The sequence below is a fragment of the Lygodium microphyllum genome, chromosome 23, assembly GCF_053477565.2.
Source record: "Lygodium microphyllum isolate KBCC chromosome 23, Lygodium_microphyllum_v1.1.10, whole genome shotgun sequence".
Taxonomy (NCBI): domain Eukaryota; kingdom Viridiplantae; phylum Streptophyta; class Polypodiopsida; order Schizaeales; family Lygodiaceae; genus Lygodium; species Lygodium microphyllum.
This window is the reverse complement of record NC_141157.1, coordinates 96,667,873-96,684,275: the sequence shown is the minus strand read 5'-3', so window position 1 is coordinate 96,684,275 and position 16,403 is coordinate 96,667,873. Positions and strand designations below refer to the sequence as shown.

General features: G+C 42.2%; 1 protein-coding gene across 2 annotated transcripts in view; it reads right to left on the bottom strand.

Moving 5' to 3' along the window:
- LOC148016505 (Acyl-CoA N-acyltransferases (NAT) superfamily protein) overlaps positions 1–16,403 on the bottom strand; it is a 69,087-nt gene that overhangs the window by 26,369 nt on the left and 26,315 nt on the right. For both annotated transcript variants that reach the window (XM_087664611.1, XM_087664612.1), the window contains 3 exons: positions 8,044–8,131; positions 7,755–7,887; positions 7,631–7,669 (listed from right to left, as the gene is read on the bottom strand). In XM_087664611.1, the coding sequence (XP_087520737.1) occupies positions 7,631–7,669; positions 7,755–7,887; positions 8,044–8,131 (260 nt within the window). The remainder of the gene's footprint in view (positions 1–7,630; positions 7,670–7,754; positions 7,888–8,043; positions 8,132–16,403) is intronic.

Sequence of the window (16,403 nt, the reverse complement as noted above, 5' to 3'; positions counted from 1 at the left end):
TGCAGTATCCCATAACATGCACAATCGGTTGCGATTCACAGCCCTGAGACTGGGAGGGACCAGAACCGTGCCCACAACGGCCATAGCATCCTTCAATAGCGGCCAATAAACAGCCGGACAATTTTCCACTTCTACCCACACAGGGCATTCACGTTGCAGGAGGCGCTGGAAATCTGCCATCGGGCGCCAAGGAACCACATGAACCAACCGACGATCAAAAAACAAAGGCAGTTTAGACAGGAGAGCAGCACGGTGCGTCTCTGTTTTCAAGAGGACCTCAAAAAAACCTCGGGATCCAACAAAAATCTCTTCAACACATTCCCCTTGTAGCAGACTCTGTAGCCATTGGCGAATACGGGAAAGCAGCGGGATGCGACCAGTAAAGAAGAGTATCACCGCGCGATCATAAAATACCGAAAAGGAGCGTAGGACAGTTTTTGGGTCGACGGTAGCTTCCAGAACATCGTCTGGAGCAGAGTCAGAGAAGGCTTCCTGATTATGTTGAACATATTCACCAAGCAGAGTGTTGGCAAATTCCAACAGATGCTCCCAGTCCACCTCCTGAGAGTCCACAGAATCCGAAGCAACCTGCGCATAGGAACGATCCTGAGTAACACCTATCTCTTCTGGGGTATGCTTGGTACGTTTACCCGCAGGCTGGATGTCAGGACCCGGGGGCAATTCTTCAGTGCACGGAACCATATCCTCCGGTTCCTCAGCATCAGAATCCGGGCCAAGTGCTGCCACCGTTTGGTCTATGAAATCCAGATCCAAACCAGCCATCTCTCTCTCTCTCTCTCTCTCTCTCTCTCTCTCTCTCTCTCTCTCTCTCTCTCTCTCTCTCTCTCTCTCTCTCTCTCTCTCTCGCTGCCAAGAACTCTCTCTCTCTCTCTCTGCCAATCGCTGCAGGAACAGGCGGCAGGTAGCTGAGATGCAAACGGGTGGCTCACAGGTCCCAGTCCCACAGGGGTACAGGCCTCTCTCTCTCTCTCTCTCCCTCTCTCTCTCTCTCTTTCCAGCCTATGCACAGCAACCTGCAAGAAGAAGCAGAATCCCAGAGTCGGGTCCAGCACTCCCCACAGTCCACAGCCCACAGTCCCTTCAACTGATTGTATAGTACAGGTCTGCACCTAGCGGATGCCAATCCCAGTCCGAAAGCTACTCTGCACAAGCAGTCATCACTGCCGCTCGTGTCTGCTACCCTGTTCTGCACGGGTCTGCCCTAATTTACCTAACAGTTGTTTGCTGACGAACTTGCCGGTCTACAGAAAGAGTGGCACATCTGGCTCGGTATCCTGCTGTTCGTTCAACAAGCGCGGAACCCAGGGCAGGGCAATCTTGAAACGGCTTAGGTGGGGGGCGCCAAGCTGTCGCCCATGTGCTCCCTTGCTGAGTGGCTGTCGGGCGCTGCTGCAACCCAGTCAGGCGACGAGGGGCAGAAGGACTGCGTCACCAGTCCCTGTGCGATCTTTTTTTTTTTTTTTTTTTCCGTAAAAGGTAATTGTATTAATTACGAAAAATACAAGATTACTTGATTACAAGATAGTTGATGACACTAAGCCATCAGGTGAAGAAGTTCTCTCGCTCTCTCTCTCTCTTTCTGATTACAAGAGGCACGAGGGCCCTAGGCCAACGTGGGGAAAATCCCAGTAGTAATGCACTAAAAAGTTACACGAATCATGGCAACGACCCAGAGGCAATTGCCATATTCCAAGGAAGCAAATCCTCCCGAGGGAGCAAGTCGGCGTGCCGGATGAGATCTAACTGCCAGTGCAAGAGGCCTTTAAGCCTGGCAATATGGCGCGGTACATTAGAGGCCGAATCAAAGAGAAAAGCATTGCGCGTGGTCCAAATGTGCCAGCATCCCCAGTATCTTTTAAAGTGAAATAATATCTTCATATGCAACTGTGGCGGTGTGGGATACTTCGGGCGCACAAAAACCCAGTCGAAAGGAGTTAGCGAGGAGCCCACCACAGTGCGCCAAATGTGCGACAAGAGTAACCAGATATTCTTGGCGTGCGCCAAATGTGCGATCTTCTCTCTCTCTCTCTCTCTCTCTCTCTCTCTCTCTCTCTCTCTCTCTCTCTCTAATTTGATGCTCTAGAATTGTGATGTTGGAAACGTGATGTTGTTGACGATACTTGTATGTCTTATAGAAGCTTCGTTTCATAGTCCCAAGCTTGAGGATTAGCACACAAGAAACCCTCGTGAGCAGTTCCAGATTTGCAGTCAGACAGGAAACATTGGTCTATCATGACCAAAATAAGACTCTCCCAGCACTTCATTTTTGTTGAGAGGAATGTACTTTTGATATTTCACAATTTCACGTGCCCATCTACTTCAAAAACTCCAAGCAGCCCTCCCTTGCTCAATGTTTTCTCTTAGATTTTCCTTGCTGTGTATTGAAAACTTTCTATTAACTACATTCTCAAATGCCATGTGGGATACCTTTGCAGCTATAGCCCGTAGATGTGCAGAAAGAACCATTTTTGTTCTGTATTACAAAGAAGCACTGAACAGAAAGGCATCGTGTCATGACCTTGTGGTAGCAAGCGCATGTGGTACTTCGTAGGTTCAACTTACTTCTATATAAATTCAATGACTTCTCTCATAATTTCAGCTGCAATCAACAACCTAGACTCAAAACAGATTGCATTTTGTTTTGCCCTTCCAGAAGATGCTCTCCTCTCTTCAAGAAGCTCACCTCTACTAGCTCCTAGTTCCTTGAGTACATGTTGATTTCCATTTCTTTTTGTATTTGTACATAGGAGTGTCGGTGATCAGTAGGACACTGGGGCACTTTTTACTCTCGGTAGGAGAGGTTTTTCCCCCCATACTTATGGTATTATTTCGTATGTGCTTATGACACACACTTACGGGCACTTACCGTGTTCGGGTTTAAACACCACCCTACAACCTAAGGTTTAAGGACTGTACCTTGTACTTTCAATTTACAATCTTTCAGCCTATTGCATTGGGTGTCGTGCTTCACTCTCTACTATCTACTGGTTTTCTGTGTTGAGCTTCGATCCTGTCCTCCCTCACATTTGGTATCAAAGCATTGGCTCTGTTCAGCTGAGGTTCCGTTCAGCTCAGCTCAGCTCAGCCTTTAAGAGCTTCTGGCTCAATCCAACTTTGCCCCCCCCCCCCCCCCCCCCGGGCGTCGGATTCAGCACGACCTGCAGCAGCTCGACCTGCTTCCTAGAGCCGCCTAACCTCGCCCCTACAGCTTCCTGCCCTATGACCTGCACCCGCCTGGAACAGCACCAGTAGTCTTCTCCCTCTACTCAGTCGTTCCTGTTTAACCACATCACTCCAGCCTTCTGCGCCCGCTCGATAGTCTCCAAACACCCCTGTGGTGCTGAGACACTTCTGCCTGGAGGAAGTCGCCCCCTGCCCTACAGCGCATCGCCTCCCTGCCGCCCTTCCTACCAGTGCCAGCTCACGTGCAACATCAGTCGCCTCGCCTGCCAACTCGTCTGCGACGCCCAACGCCAGTCAACCCGTCAAAGGCGTGCCTGACAGCTCTGCGTTTTTTCTGGTATTTTAAAAAAAATTTAATCTCCTGCAATTTCTGGAAGCAAGGGTTCCCACGCCACAGACACAAAAGTCAACAAACGTGTCTGGGACACATTAAATGCAATTTCTGGACACATTCATCAAAAAATTTTGGGGCTTTTATGTTTTCTAGGAACATTGGCATACACACTGCAGTTACAATCACTGACAGACTGTTTTGACAAACCTGAGGCAATAAATTTTGGGCATTTTGCTGGTACAGTGTTGCTGAACAATGATTGCACGTTGGATTGTGTGCATAACAGACAGTTTTGACAGAGTGCACCTCTGTACACTAATTGTAGAAAGTTATTTCTTGCAATTTATGAAAATTTTCAGATTTCCAGTGTAGTCCTACTTCGACATTGCTCTTTTGCATTTTTTGGTAATTAAATATCATGCCTAATCAGGGAGGAGACGTTTTCACCTATGTATCCAAGGAAGACAGATTGGATTGAAATAACTATTCACTTGGTCCTTCATGATGAAGAATGTACTTGTGGCTAAAAATCTTTGGGATTACGTCAGCGGAGAAGAAGCTCGACCTGGAGTTGTGGCTCCAACTACTCCTCCTTCAGGAGGACGTGCACCACGGGCACCTCAGCCTGCTCCACTTCAGCCACTTCCCCAAAGAACAGCAACTCAAAAAGCATGGGATACACGGGATGCACAGGCTTTGTCGCTGATTGCACTGGCAGTTCAGCGGTCAATCATCCCCCACATTCGTTCAGCAACTTCTTCACGAGAAGCTTGGCTAACTTTGGAGCAGATGTTTGTAGGCAAGAATGAGACTCGCATCTCTTTCTTAAAGAAAGAGCTAGAGACATTGAAAATGGATGAAGGTGATTCTATTTAGGATCACTTGAACAAAATTTAAGACTTGCGAGAGCAACTCATGAATGTTGATGAGTACTATTCGGATACACAGATAATATCTACCACTTTGAACTCATTACCTCCTTCGTACTTGGCTTTTCATACGGCCTTAAACCTCATCATAAGGATTGCCGCACAGCCAATCACTTTTCTTCAGTTAGTCAGTTTGCTTCTAGAGGAGGAGCAAACACAGAGGAATAGTGGTGTGGATGCTATAGCCTCTGAGCAAGTTTTTATGGCTAGACAGAAGGAAAAAAGGCAGCCAAGTGAAGAATGCTCCGCAGAGTTTTGGGACTTCTGGCACATCACAGGCAAACAAAAAATAAGGGGGCACCCAAGCCAAAAAGGGCAAATGCCATTATTGCAAGAAGCCAGGCTACTACATCACTGAGTGCAAAAAGCGCATTGCCAAAGAGAAGAAAAAGGAGTTAGGAATGTCTGTTTTTTATGCTCCTTCCACTGCTACTGAGTCCGCGTCCTTTGTTGCAAATAGGGACTATTGTTTTTACATATGCAGTTATGACACCTCTTGGGCAAATCGAGCATTCAGCTCTACTAAGGATGCACGCATTACATCTCGCAAAGATTTATTTGCATCTGATTCATGCAACTCCAGTTGGCAAGTCTATACAGTGTGCCAACAATGCATCATACCCTGTTAGAGGTATTGGGGAGATTGTGCTCACAGACATTGATGGCTCTATTCTCCACCTACAAGATGCTTTATTTGTGCCAGGCATAAAGAAGAATTTGCTCTCTATCTCTTCTTTGACACATTGTGGATTGCAAGTCACATTTGATGATGACCGATGCATGGTGAGAGACAAAGAACACATGACTTTGGTCTTGACAGGCACTTTATGCCATGGGTTATACGAGTTGGATGCTCTTTCAGTTGATAAGTCAGCGTATTTATGTTGATGATCTCTTGCTTATAGAGACACATGCTAATTAGATTTCAGCATTTAAACAAAATTTGCAGCAAACTTTTGACATGTCAGACTTGGAGTCTTTGCATTATTACTTGGGCATTCAGTTCATACATGATGCTAGAGGTATTGGGTTATCACAGTCAAGATACATTGATAAACTTCTTGAGAAGTTTAGCTTACAGAATTGCAAGCCAGTTTGTACACCAATGGAACCTGGACTTAAACTATCATTACATGATGACAGTGATTTGTTTGATATACACACATATGCTCCAACAATTGGATGTCTTATTTACTTATGCAACACTAGGCCAGACATACAATTTGCAGTTTCAACCCTGAGCATATATATGCATCAGCCACGCATGTCACATTGGCAAGCTGTCAAGCATGTCTTCCATTATTTGCAGGGTACTAGATCTCTTGAATTGCTTTATGCCAAGGGGGAACCACTGCAATTACATGCTTACAATGATTCTGATTGGGCTGGTGATTATGATTCACGTCACTCCACTAGAGGCAATTGTTTCTTTCTTGGCTCATCTTGCATATCTTGGCTTAGCAAGAAACAATCACTGTTGCCACATCGTCATGTGAAGCTGAATACAAGGCAGCTTTCACTACCACAGTTGAATGCATACGGATTAGACGCTTGCTTGTTGATCTGGATGTATCTGTTACGAAGCCTACTCCTTTGTTCACTGACAGTCAAAGTGCCATTGCAATGACACAGAACCCAGTGTTTCATGTACGCACGAAACACATTGAGATACATTATCACTTGTCAGAGAGAGGCTACATGCAGGTGATATCAACCTTGTCTATTGTCCTACCACCAGTAATGTGGCAGACATCTTCACCAAAGCTTTTCCTCATGAAAAATTTGAAGCATTTCGCCATGCTTTAAATTTGATCTCCTTTGGTGGCGGATGATCCTTGTACTCTTGATCACTCTTCACTCCAAGGGGGTTTGTTGGGTATTTCATTCACGCCTCACTTACGCCTATACTCACATAGGAGTGTCGGTGATCAGTAGGACACTGGGGCACTTTTTACTCTCGGTAGGAGAGGTTTTTTCCCCCAAACTTATGGTATTATTTCGTATGTGCTTATGACACACACTTATGGGCACTTACCGTGTTCGGGTGTGAACAACCCCCTACAACCCTAAGGTTTAAGTGTTGTACCTTGTACTTTCAGTTTATTGCATTGGGTGCCGTGCTTCACTCTCTACTATCTACTGGTTTTCTGTGCTGAGCTTCGATCCTGTCCTCCCTCACATAGATGAATATTAGAATGTTGTATATATAGGTGGTGACAAGTAAAGTAAGCCCATTGTTCTCTTCCTATTAACTAGGTTGGCATGCCCAAAACTTCTCCATTGTTCTTTCCCAAAAGGCAACCCTCACATCAACATTTTAGAATCAAGGGCCTTGTATTCTGCCTTTTGATGAATGATATTCAGCACACCTTCGTGCTTTGGAAGTATGATAATTTTCCAAGTAACTCAAGCAATGATTTTGATGCCCTTACAGTTGATGTACCTTTCTCTTACTCCAATGCAGGTAAAGTCTATAGATATATTGATATATTAAAAAACTAAAGCAACTTCTTGTGCTAGAGGCTTATCATTCCAATCTAGCAACCAACAAAGAAAATTGCCTGAACTATTTCAATTCATGCAAATCTGATTCCAATCCAACTCAGATTTGCTATTGCAAACACTGACTATCCTGTATCAATTAATGATGCTCCTGCAGAGCAAAAGAATACCTGAATGTACCCAAACAAGACTGGAAAGCACTATCTGCAAGTTTACAGTGAAGTAGTTCTTCACTACTCCAGATAGTTGAGGTTAGTCCAGAAAAGCCAGCAGTAGATCAAATATAGATGCTTATAGCCTCTGGAGCCTGAACCACAATATGGGCCACTAAACTATTCTTAAAGCCACCTGCATGCGTACCATCCAGAGGTTATAGTTTTGGCTTCATCATTAGTTTGATAAGATCGCATAGATTTTACATTGCTACTTAAATTCCCAACTTCACTGGTGGTGTGAGAGAAGTGTCAGTGCACAAAAGGGCCTATGTGAGATTGAGCCAGTTGTAGTGAGAAAATTTTTCTACTCTTCAAGCAAGCCCATACAAAAGTTTGAAAATGCTTTGTATCTGCACTACAAAATATGAAGGACAGCAGAAAAAGAAGGTAGACAATTAGAAAATACATGACAAATGAAAAACAATGAGAGAATACGAATGCAATACCTGACTAAAAATACCACTGTGACCAACATCTTGAAATCCCTACAATAAAAAAACTCCAATGTAACACCATTTAACTTTTGACAACACAAACCAGACATATCTATAACACAGAACCGAGGCTTACCAATTTTCTAAACAAGCGAAGGGAGGGAGTGTTTGTGTCACCAATTTTAGCTCGAAATTTCATTATATTTAGATTTTCCATAGCATAAACCATCATTAACTGCACAGATTCTTTGCCAATGCCTTTTCCTCGGCTGCATCAGATAATCATAGTATCATCAAAGAGAACCATCTGACTGAATATTCTCTACAATTGATCAGGCCCCGCTTGTGCTAAGAAATGAGCTTTGTTATACAAAACCAAACCCAAAATTTTGATGAGATAGCGATAATCCTTTAAAAACTTGTACCAGTCTGGTTCAGCTATCATGATCTCAATCTCTGCGGCAGTTGTATCATCCACATCATTCATGTAAAGATTTACATCTCCAACCATAGCTGAACAATCACAATGTACACCAAGTAGATGTTTCACAAGCTTGCAAATACTATGAGGACCAGGCTAGATCATACATAAAAATACTGCTTCTGTCAGTGTAACCCATTAAAGAATTTAAGGATTCTTTTTTGATAAGAAACTGTGGAATCAGACAAACAACAAAACTTTTGGGTTTGATGAGGGCAACAAATCGATGAATCAGCAAGCTAAAGGCGATGATTTAGCTGGAACAAAGAACTATGACTACAAGTGATCAGCAGACTGACAGTCTTGATGAGCAGCACCAAACAGTAAACAAGATGAAAAAGCTATGCTGGAAACAGCCAAGTTAAAGATTTAAAACCTTCCAGCTCCTACATTTCTCCGAAAAAGAGCAAACATAACTAGATTATGAGTAATCTTAACATCATGACTTTAATAGAGTTTTGAGTTTGTTTCTGAAAGAGAGAACCACAACCACTATTAATATGCATAGCCGTCGGAGAGATTTTGCAGTCCTACTGGAATAATATGACCAGTATAACCAGAATGAACTAGGAGCAGTAAGCCTCAACAAAGTGAAATGTAAGAAGGCCCAAGTTACTATAAAAACCACTCAGTCAAACTAGTGACCGCAGGTCAAGCCCAATATTTGAAGTCAGATAAAGGAAAGGCACAGTTGGACCTATGTAGAAGAGTTTGAAGCTATAAAACACTCCAACCACCTTACAATTTCCTAATTCACAGGAATCATCATGCTAGGAGACTAGTTGCATTCTTAATGAAAGAAGGAAAGACAAAGAAGATTGAATTAATGTCATCAACATGCTGTGTAAACTTTGAGGGTGTAAGGGATCTGATATAGAGGTGTCTTTTGTGGAAGACATTTCAGGCAAAGCTTACCACAAGAGGATATTCTTCATCAAACTCTTCTCTTCCATTCATTACACTGTTGAGAATTTTGGCAAAGAGCTGGCTGGCCACTAGTTGAGATAAAGGGAGGACAGAGTTGTCTCCACTATCTTGTTTAGTTCTATGTGCTACTGATCAAGTGTGATTAAAAGATTATTCACCTCTCACCCAACCCTTGCCATCCTCCATCGGTATCAAAGCCTATGATCTTTTCTGTTGAGGAGGAGGTGATCCAAGGAGAATTTTGCTTCTCAATTCACAGCTGTTAAAATATTACTCAACCTTTGAGGTAAAACATGAGATGATCATGTTTCCAACAGCACTCAAAGAGGAAGAGAACCCTCATGCAAGAAAAGAACCATCAATTTCAAAAGCCTTGAGAGAAATTTGGAAGAAAATGTAAATTGGTATGGTGTGCATGGATGATGCATGTCTATGCATGATACACGTTATCAATACTACAGTGTCCACTGATGACCTGTATTGGGCAATATGGCTTGTAAAAGTGCCCATGCATGGCTTGGGTTTATAGGACCCTTGAGGTGGCACAGTCATGTGATTGCACTCTTATGGTTTGGGTATATGGGAGTTTGCATGGGCAATGACAGATAAGACCAGGCCTATAAGTGGGCCACAGAAATGATTATTTTCCTTTAAGTTATGCAAAGGTGAAATGTGAGCCTTTTGAATGCACATTGAAACATTTAATGTTCAAAGGGCTTAGACATTTTATTTGCACATTGAAACATTTAAGTTTCAAAGGGCTTAGGCATTTTGAATGTCACATTAAATGTTCGGCAGCATTTAATGTTATTTTAATGTGAGGAGGGCCAAAGGGCTATTCAGGTCCAATTTGCATGTGGAGGCCGAAGTGACAATGAAAGTTTGCCAAGTGTCAAGTTTGAGTTAGTCCTTGACTGTGTTCAAGTGTATCTTCCATGTTAGGCTCTCTCTCTCTCCCATTTTGGTGTGATTTGAGAGCTTTAACAGCAGGAGATGATGCATGCTTGCTGATCTATGCTATGAACAGCAAGAAGAAAGAGTTTTGCAGCCATCACCAAGTCTCTAGCAGCAAGGGGGCAGCTCTAACAACAGCGCAGCAAGTCAAATAGGCTGCTGCAGCCATCAAGAGGCTGTAAACTTTGTTGCTAGGTTGCCACACTCAAGGCAAACTCTGAACAACAAGGAACCAATCTCCATGTTCTCTCTCTCTTGGGTTATGCAAACTCTGTTTCACAACAGATCAGAATTAGGGTTTAGCCGTTTGCTGCAGATCGATGGCTAGGGTTCGCAAACATTAGTCATTATGGGTGTGGAATTGCTTGCTAAGGGCGTCCCACCAAAACCCCCGATTTGCCCCTTGTTTTAGGTTACCAAACCACTAAAGATTTACAGACATGTAGATCTACTTTCCAGCCATTGAAAACATTAAATTGAGCATCAAATCTCAAGGCAAATGCATATCAGAGATTATGGTTCATGAACAACAGATGTACAACTTTGGATTACTTCAATAGTGAATTGAACATGCCTTGATTAGGGCAAATCTCCAAGATTTTTGGACAACGAGAGCTAAGACCTCATTCGATTAATCGGATCGGTCTACGATTGAGATTCATGCAAATTCCTCATTCATTGCAATTGAGCAATGGAGAGAGATCATGGATGCATCTTTCAATGTCATGTTGGTCAAGATTGGAGTGACTGCGCCTCTGTATGCTTGAAGATGACACATTGGTTTGAGTATGTGATTGAGTCAGGTTCAAAGCTCATTGGTAAGGTTAGTGAGAACACTTGAGGATATAGAACATGGAGCAAACCTCATCCATGGAAGAGCCAAGCACACCAAAAATCAATAGCAAAGACAATGATTGCTTGTGACAGCCAAATGGCCAAGCCACAAGTGGTTATGTAAAGGCTCATTGTCACTAGAATGAGAAATGGCTTTAATGATTTAATCTTCACCAAACTTATTCTATGCTTATCTATGTTCTGACGCTAGTATTAGAGTAGGTTCAAGGCTGGGAAAGGAGGCAAAGGTAGTGTGTAAAAGCTTTACAAGTTTAGTGACGACATACTCTTCTTGTCACAAATCAGCCCATAGCATTGCCAATTGCCATTTCAGACCTAATGTTTGTTAGCATTCACATGCGTCTTGTACGGTCATCTCCTGTCTGTGACCCTCAATCTAAGTCAAGCAAGGACATTATGGCTCTGATAGTGTATTTGTCTGTTAGGTCATTTTCCCCCAAACACTTTAGATGGAGCTCCTCGCATTTGTCACCAAGTAGTTTGTTTTCCTCTTTTTTGGGCAAGCATTTATGGGCAAGGGAGAATCAAGCATGCAAGGAGCATTTATTGCTGCATTTATGGCATAGGTAGCATTTATGACGAGCTTGGCCTACATTAATGCAAGTCAGATTGATCAGGATAGTCTCATCAGCATTGCCTATTTATTCATTGCCCCCACACTCCACTATCAATTGTTCATTCTATTGTCAATCCTTCTCATTATTCAATCGTTATTTTCTAGCCTCCATCTAGCACCCTCCTTGACACTTTGTGCCATGTGTAGGAGCCGATTGTCACAGCCTTGTACTAATTCCATTGTGCACTCTCACAAGGTATCATTCTCTTCGGTGGGAGTCAGAAATGATCAAACAGAAGCCTCTGTTTGTGCTACAATCGGCTGTGTGACAATATCCGTGTCTGCAATCTTGCCTTTGCTCAGCTGGTGCCACCCATAAGAAGTTCACTCAGTCGAAGAAGTAAAAGAAGCTGTTATTTTGAAAAAGGAGGATTTTTATTATCTTGCCTTCAAAGGCACGCTATAGGTAGTGGTACATTAAATTGATGTTTGAATCAGATTGGGTATGGAAATCGAGGCATTCATAGCCACTGTTTGGCTACACAGCAGTGTTTCAGCACTTGACAATTTTTGTACAAAAAGTATTCTTGCGTTGGGGATCCCAAAGAGGATTTTGTTCTCCCTACACCTCTGCCATGTTGAAAGTCTTATTTACAGCTTCAATTCATTTTTGATTCAGAAATGGTAGGGAATAACAATGATACCCGTGGCATCCTCACTAGTGAGGACATAAATGAGGTGATTGAAGATGGTGAACATTACTTTGAACTCTCTTCCAAAGTCTTACCTTGATTCTCACACTTCACTGAATTTGTCAAGAGGGGGCCGCTCAACCCCTCACATTCGTGGAGTTTGACCAGCCTCTTGCTTCAAGAGGAGCAAGCTCAAAAGAATATAGCCCTACATTCACATGATTCAAGCATGCTTTCCAAATACAAAGGCAAAAGGAAAGGATAGCAAAGAATAAAGGAAAATGTAATCATTGTAAAAAGCCACGCCATTGTTGAAATGCATGGATATAGAGCATGGCTATGGTAGATGGAACACAAAGACAATGTTCGTGATGACATTGATTAGATAGACCAACTATTACTCAAGTGAATTAGGTTCCAAGATGGAAGCTTGGACTCATAAACACAATCTTGAGTATGACACTGACTATGACTGAAAGGACAAAGTACAGTTATATTTCATCATTGAATGAATAGAATGTACATCACTTTATAAACTCATGATGGTTCCCTTTTTCTCCACTGTGTATATGGGATTCAAGACATCTCTTCTTGGAGCATATATCATTTGTCATTTCTCAACACCCCCCTCAAATGATGAGTCTCTACCCTTGCTGGCTTTTCCCCCCCCTACATGATGACATGGCCCGAGAGACTAGCTCTTTGGCAGCCTAGTCAAGTTAAGGCTTGAAACTTTACATCTTTGGTAAGGGTTTTGTTTTACAAGGCAAATTCACTAAGGAAAACAAAATCCACTATGGGAAAAACATATGATCCACTATGGGAGAGAGAATTTCTTTAAAACAATCTATCAGAGTTGTTGTTGATAGCAGAAGCATCTTCTTCTTCTTCTCTTTCATTCATGAACTGATTCTAATGGTTACTATTCTGCACGTGTTGTGCTCTTTTACAGTGGAAAATTTCACTGGCTGTTTGGCCGGTCTTACCACAATAATGACATGTCATCCAATCTTTGTTGTCGAAGTTGAATCCTCGACCTTGGCCTTTTGCTCCAGCAGCTCCTTTGGTGTATAAGAGATTTTCCCTAGATGATGGGACACCATCTTTTGCATTCTTGTTTTTCTATTTATTCTCTTCATCAAGAAGAGAGTGCTTAATATCTTTCTGTGATAGATTAGGTACATTGCTAAGAGTAGAGACAAGATTTTCATAAAGATCCTAGTTTACACTAACAAGGAGTACAACAATGGCTTCATCTTCATCTATTGTTTTTTTCAAAGTGGCAAATTAAGTTTTTAAAAATTTGAATTTGTTAATATGCATAGTCATTGAAGTGTTGTTTCTTATATCAAGCTTATAGAACTACATTAACAACTTGACCTTAGAGTTTCTGGCTTGACTTCCAAAGATCCTGTCAAGCTCATCCCAAGCCTTTTTAGCATCTTTGATACCAGAGATATGGTGCAATACATCATCAGATAGTCCCCAAGTAATGATGCCTAAATCCTTGTTCATCTTTTTCCACTCCTTTGTCTTAAGTTGATCTTCTTCAACGAACCCGTTTCATCATCTTCCTTCTTGCTATCTACATCATCCTCAAACAGGTCCCACAAGTCCTTCCGCATAAGGTGGTACATGGTCTTCTCCTTCCAAGCATGAAAGGCTTCACCATTGAACTTGGCTATTTGCTCAAGCTCTGCCAACAAAAGAGCTGTAGTTCAATGTGTCAAGAGACACACAAAGATCAGTATCAAACTAACACTAGTTGAGTATCAATGGGGGATACTATTCTTTGAGCTTAGTATTGGATGTCAGTGCTTGAGGTCTTCAAATCTTCCAGAGTCTCCTCTCCTTGCTGGTTTGATGGGTGAATCTTGTTGTGAACTTTAGTGGTTGTAGCTCAGTGATTAAAATCAATGTTGATAGCTTTAGTGAGAAGAACCAACGAAAAATGTCAAGCTTTTGAGGTTCTGGCTATGGAGTCTTTAGGATTTCTAACAAACCCGACTGGTTTTTTTGTCACAGCAACCTAAAGAGCCAATCATTTGATGAGTCCTTTGATGGGGAGTAAGCTCATTAGCCCACCCTCGATTGCCCTATGGTCGCAAGAAGGATTATGACCTGTGCGCACAACAACAGCAATACAACCAGAGTTCAACGTAGTTCAAACAGCGATGGCAAATCTTAACAACGCCAAGCTGGGGCAATCTTGGTGTTTGATGTGCCACAGAGAAGGTTTGGAAGTCAGGAAACACTTTCCCAGAAGAAAGCACTAAAAGATATGGCCTGTAGAGGGAGATCTAGCTACTCAAAGTAGGATAGGTACTATTTTGGCTATGGCAGACACAAGGTCAAGATGAAAGTGAAGTTGAAAAAGGAATCATGAGCTGGATGTGAGCTGGACAGAGATGACCAGAGATGAAGAGAGACTAGAGAAGCAGTGTATGGAGTTGTGCCATGCTCAGCTAAGCTCTGATACTATGTTGAAATGCATGGATCTAGAGAATGGCTATGGTGGATGAAACACAAAGACATGTTCATGGATGACATAGATTAGACCAACTATTACTCAAGTGAATTAGGTTCCAAGATGAAAGCTTGGACTCAAACACAATCTTGAGTATGACAATGACTATGACTAAAAGGACAAAGTACAGTTGTATTTCATCATTGAATGATAAGAAGGTACATCATTTTATAGGCTCATGATGGTCCCTTTTTTCTCCACATATGGGATTCAGGACATCTCTTCTTGGAGCATACATCATTTGTCATTTCTCAACAGCCATTATAGTAATGAATGTAGAGAAGGCTTGCAAAAGAGAAGGAAAAGAACTCCAATATGGCTCTCCAAGAGGCATTAGCCACTCGCATGACTAATGGAGGCTCTTTAGCCAACCTTGTGGAGAAGGATTATGCTTTTCTTACATACAATAATGACTCTTGTATGGATGGGTAAGCCTTTAATGCATCAAAGACACATCATACTTGGTAATTTGACAATGGTGCATCACATCATATCACTTATAGGAAGTGTTTGTTCTCTTCAATGCATTCAACTCCTTTTGGCAAGGTGTCTTGTGCCAACAACACTTCTCATGCAATTTGTGATATTTGTGGGGTGTTGATTGCAACAGAGCTGATGGCACAAATTTCTAGCCTTTGGATCCTTTGTATGTGCCAGACATTACCAAGGACTTGCTTTCAATGTCTGCTTTGAACAAAAGTTGAACAAAAGTCGATTTTGAGTCATCTTTGAGAATGGCAAATGCATTATGCATGATAGAGCATGATTATGTATTAAATCTTTCTCGCACTTTGTACAAAGGCCTCTTTCTTTTGGATGATAATGTAAAGAGATCAAACAATGCATTGTCAATTGCTACACTCACTCATACAATGCAAAATATGGAGATATGGTATGCTAGATAGGAGCACATGAGTTTCAAACGTCTTATGACTCTTCATAAGTATCGGATGGTTCATGCTTTGCCCACATTGGATACTCCACCTCCCCACACTTGTAAGGATTGCATTCTTGGTAGAATGCATCGGTTTGCTTTTAAAAAAATGATGCAATGCATGAAGTCTAGAAGTTGTGTTGAGGTACCCGCTACATTTACTCTATACACTATACCCACACACCTATACACCGCAAGTGGCGGTGCCTATCACTGTTACTCTATCCTTTATTCTTTCAATGGCAATAGAATAAGGGAAGGCAAGTTAGATATGGTAACTGTTGGAGTTCCCACATACCGTCTTGCTCTCTCTTGCTTGTGTGAGTGCACAACAGAAAAAAGAACACTAACACAAAGAGAGAGGAAGAGAGAGAACAAGAAGAAGAAAGAAATCTACACTGACTGAAAATGAATGTTGAATACAAAAGGGAGGACTGATCAGTCCCTGCACACATCTTGAGGCATTAGTGAGGGCATCAAATCAGGCTGAAAATGATGATGGCAGCAGCAGCACCGGAGATGGAGGAGAATGCCAGAGTCGAAGGAGCAACCTACAGAACATGAATGCCAAAGTGAGGAGTGGACAGCTATAAATAGCTGTAGAACTCCAAATCTGGTCTGACCTGCCATAAATGGCCCAAAATTTGGCCGACTTGCTGCAAATGATCATGGGGCTGCATTAAATGCAATCTGATTGCACAAAAAATCCAACAAATAGTGACGTGGTATCCTAGGCAATCCAAAGGTAGTTAGGCACTGGCAGGAGGTGTAAACAAACTAACAAACATAGGAAAAGTGCCAAAAAGAAAAGAAATACACACTAAAATGCCAAAGCTCCCATGTCTCTATCAAACTCTAA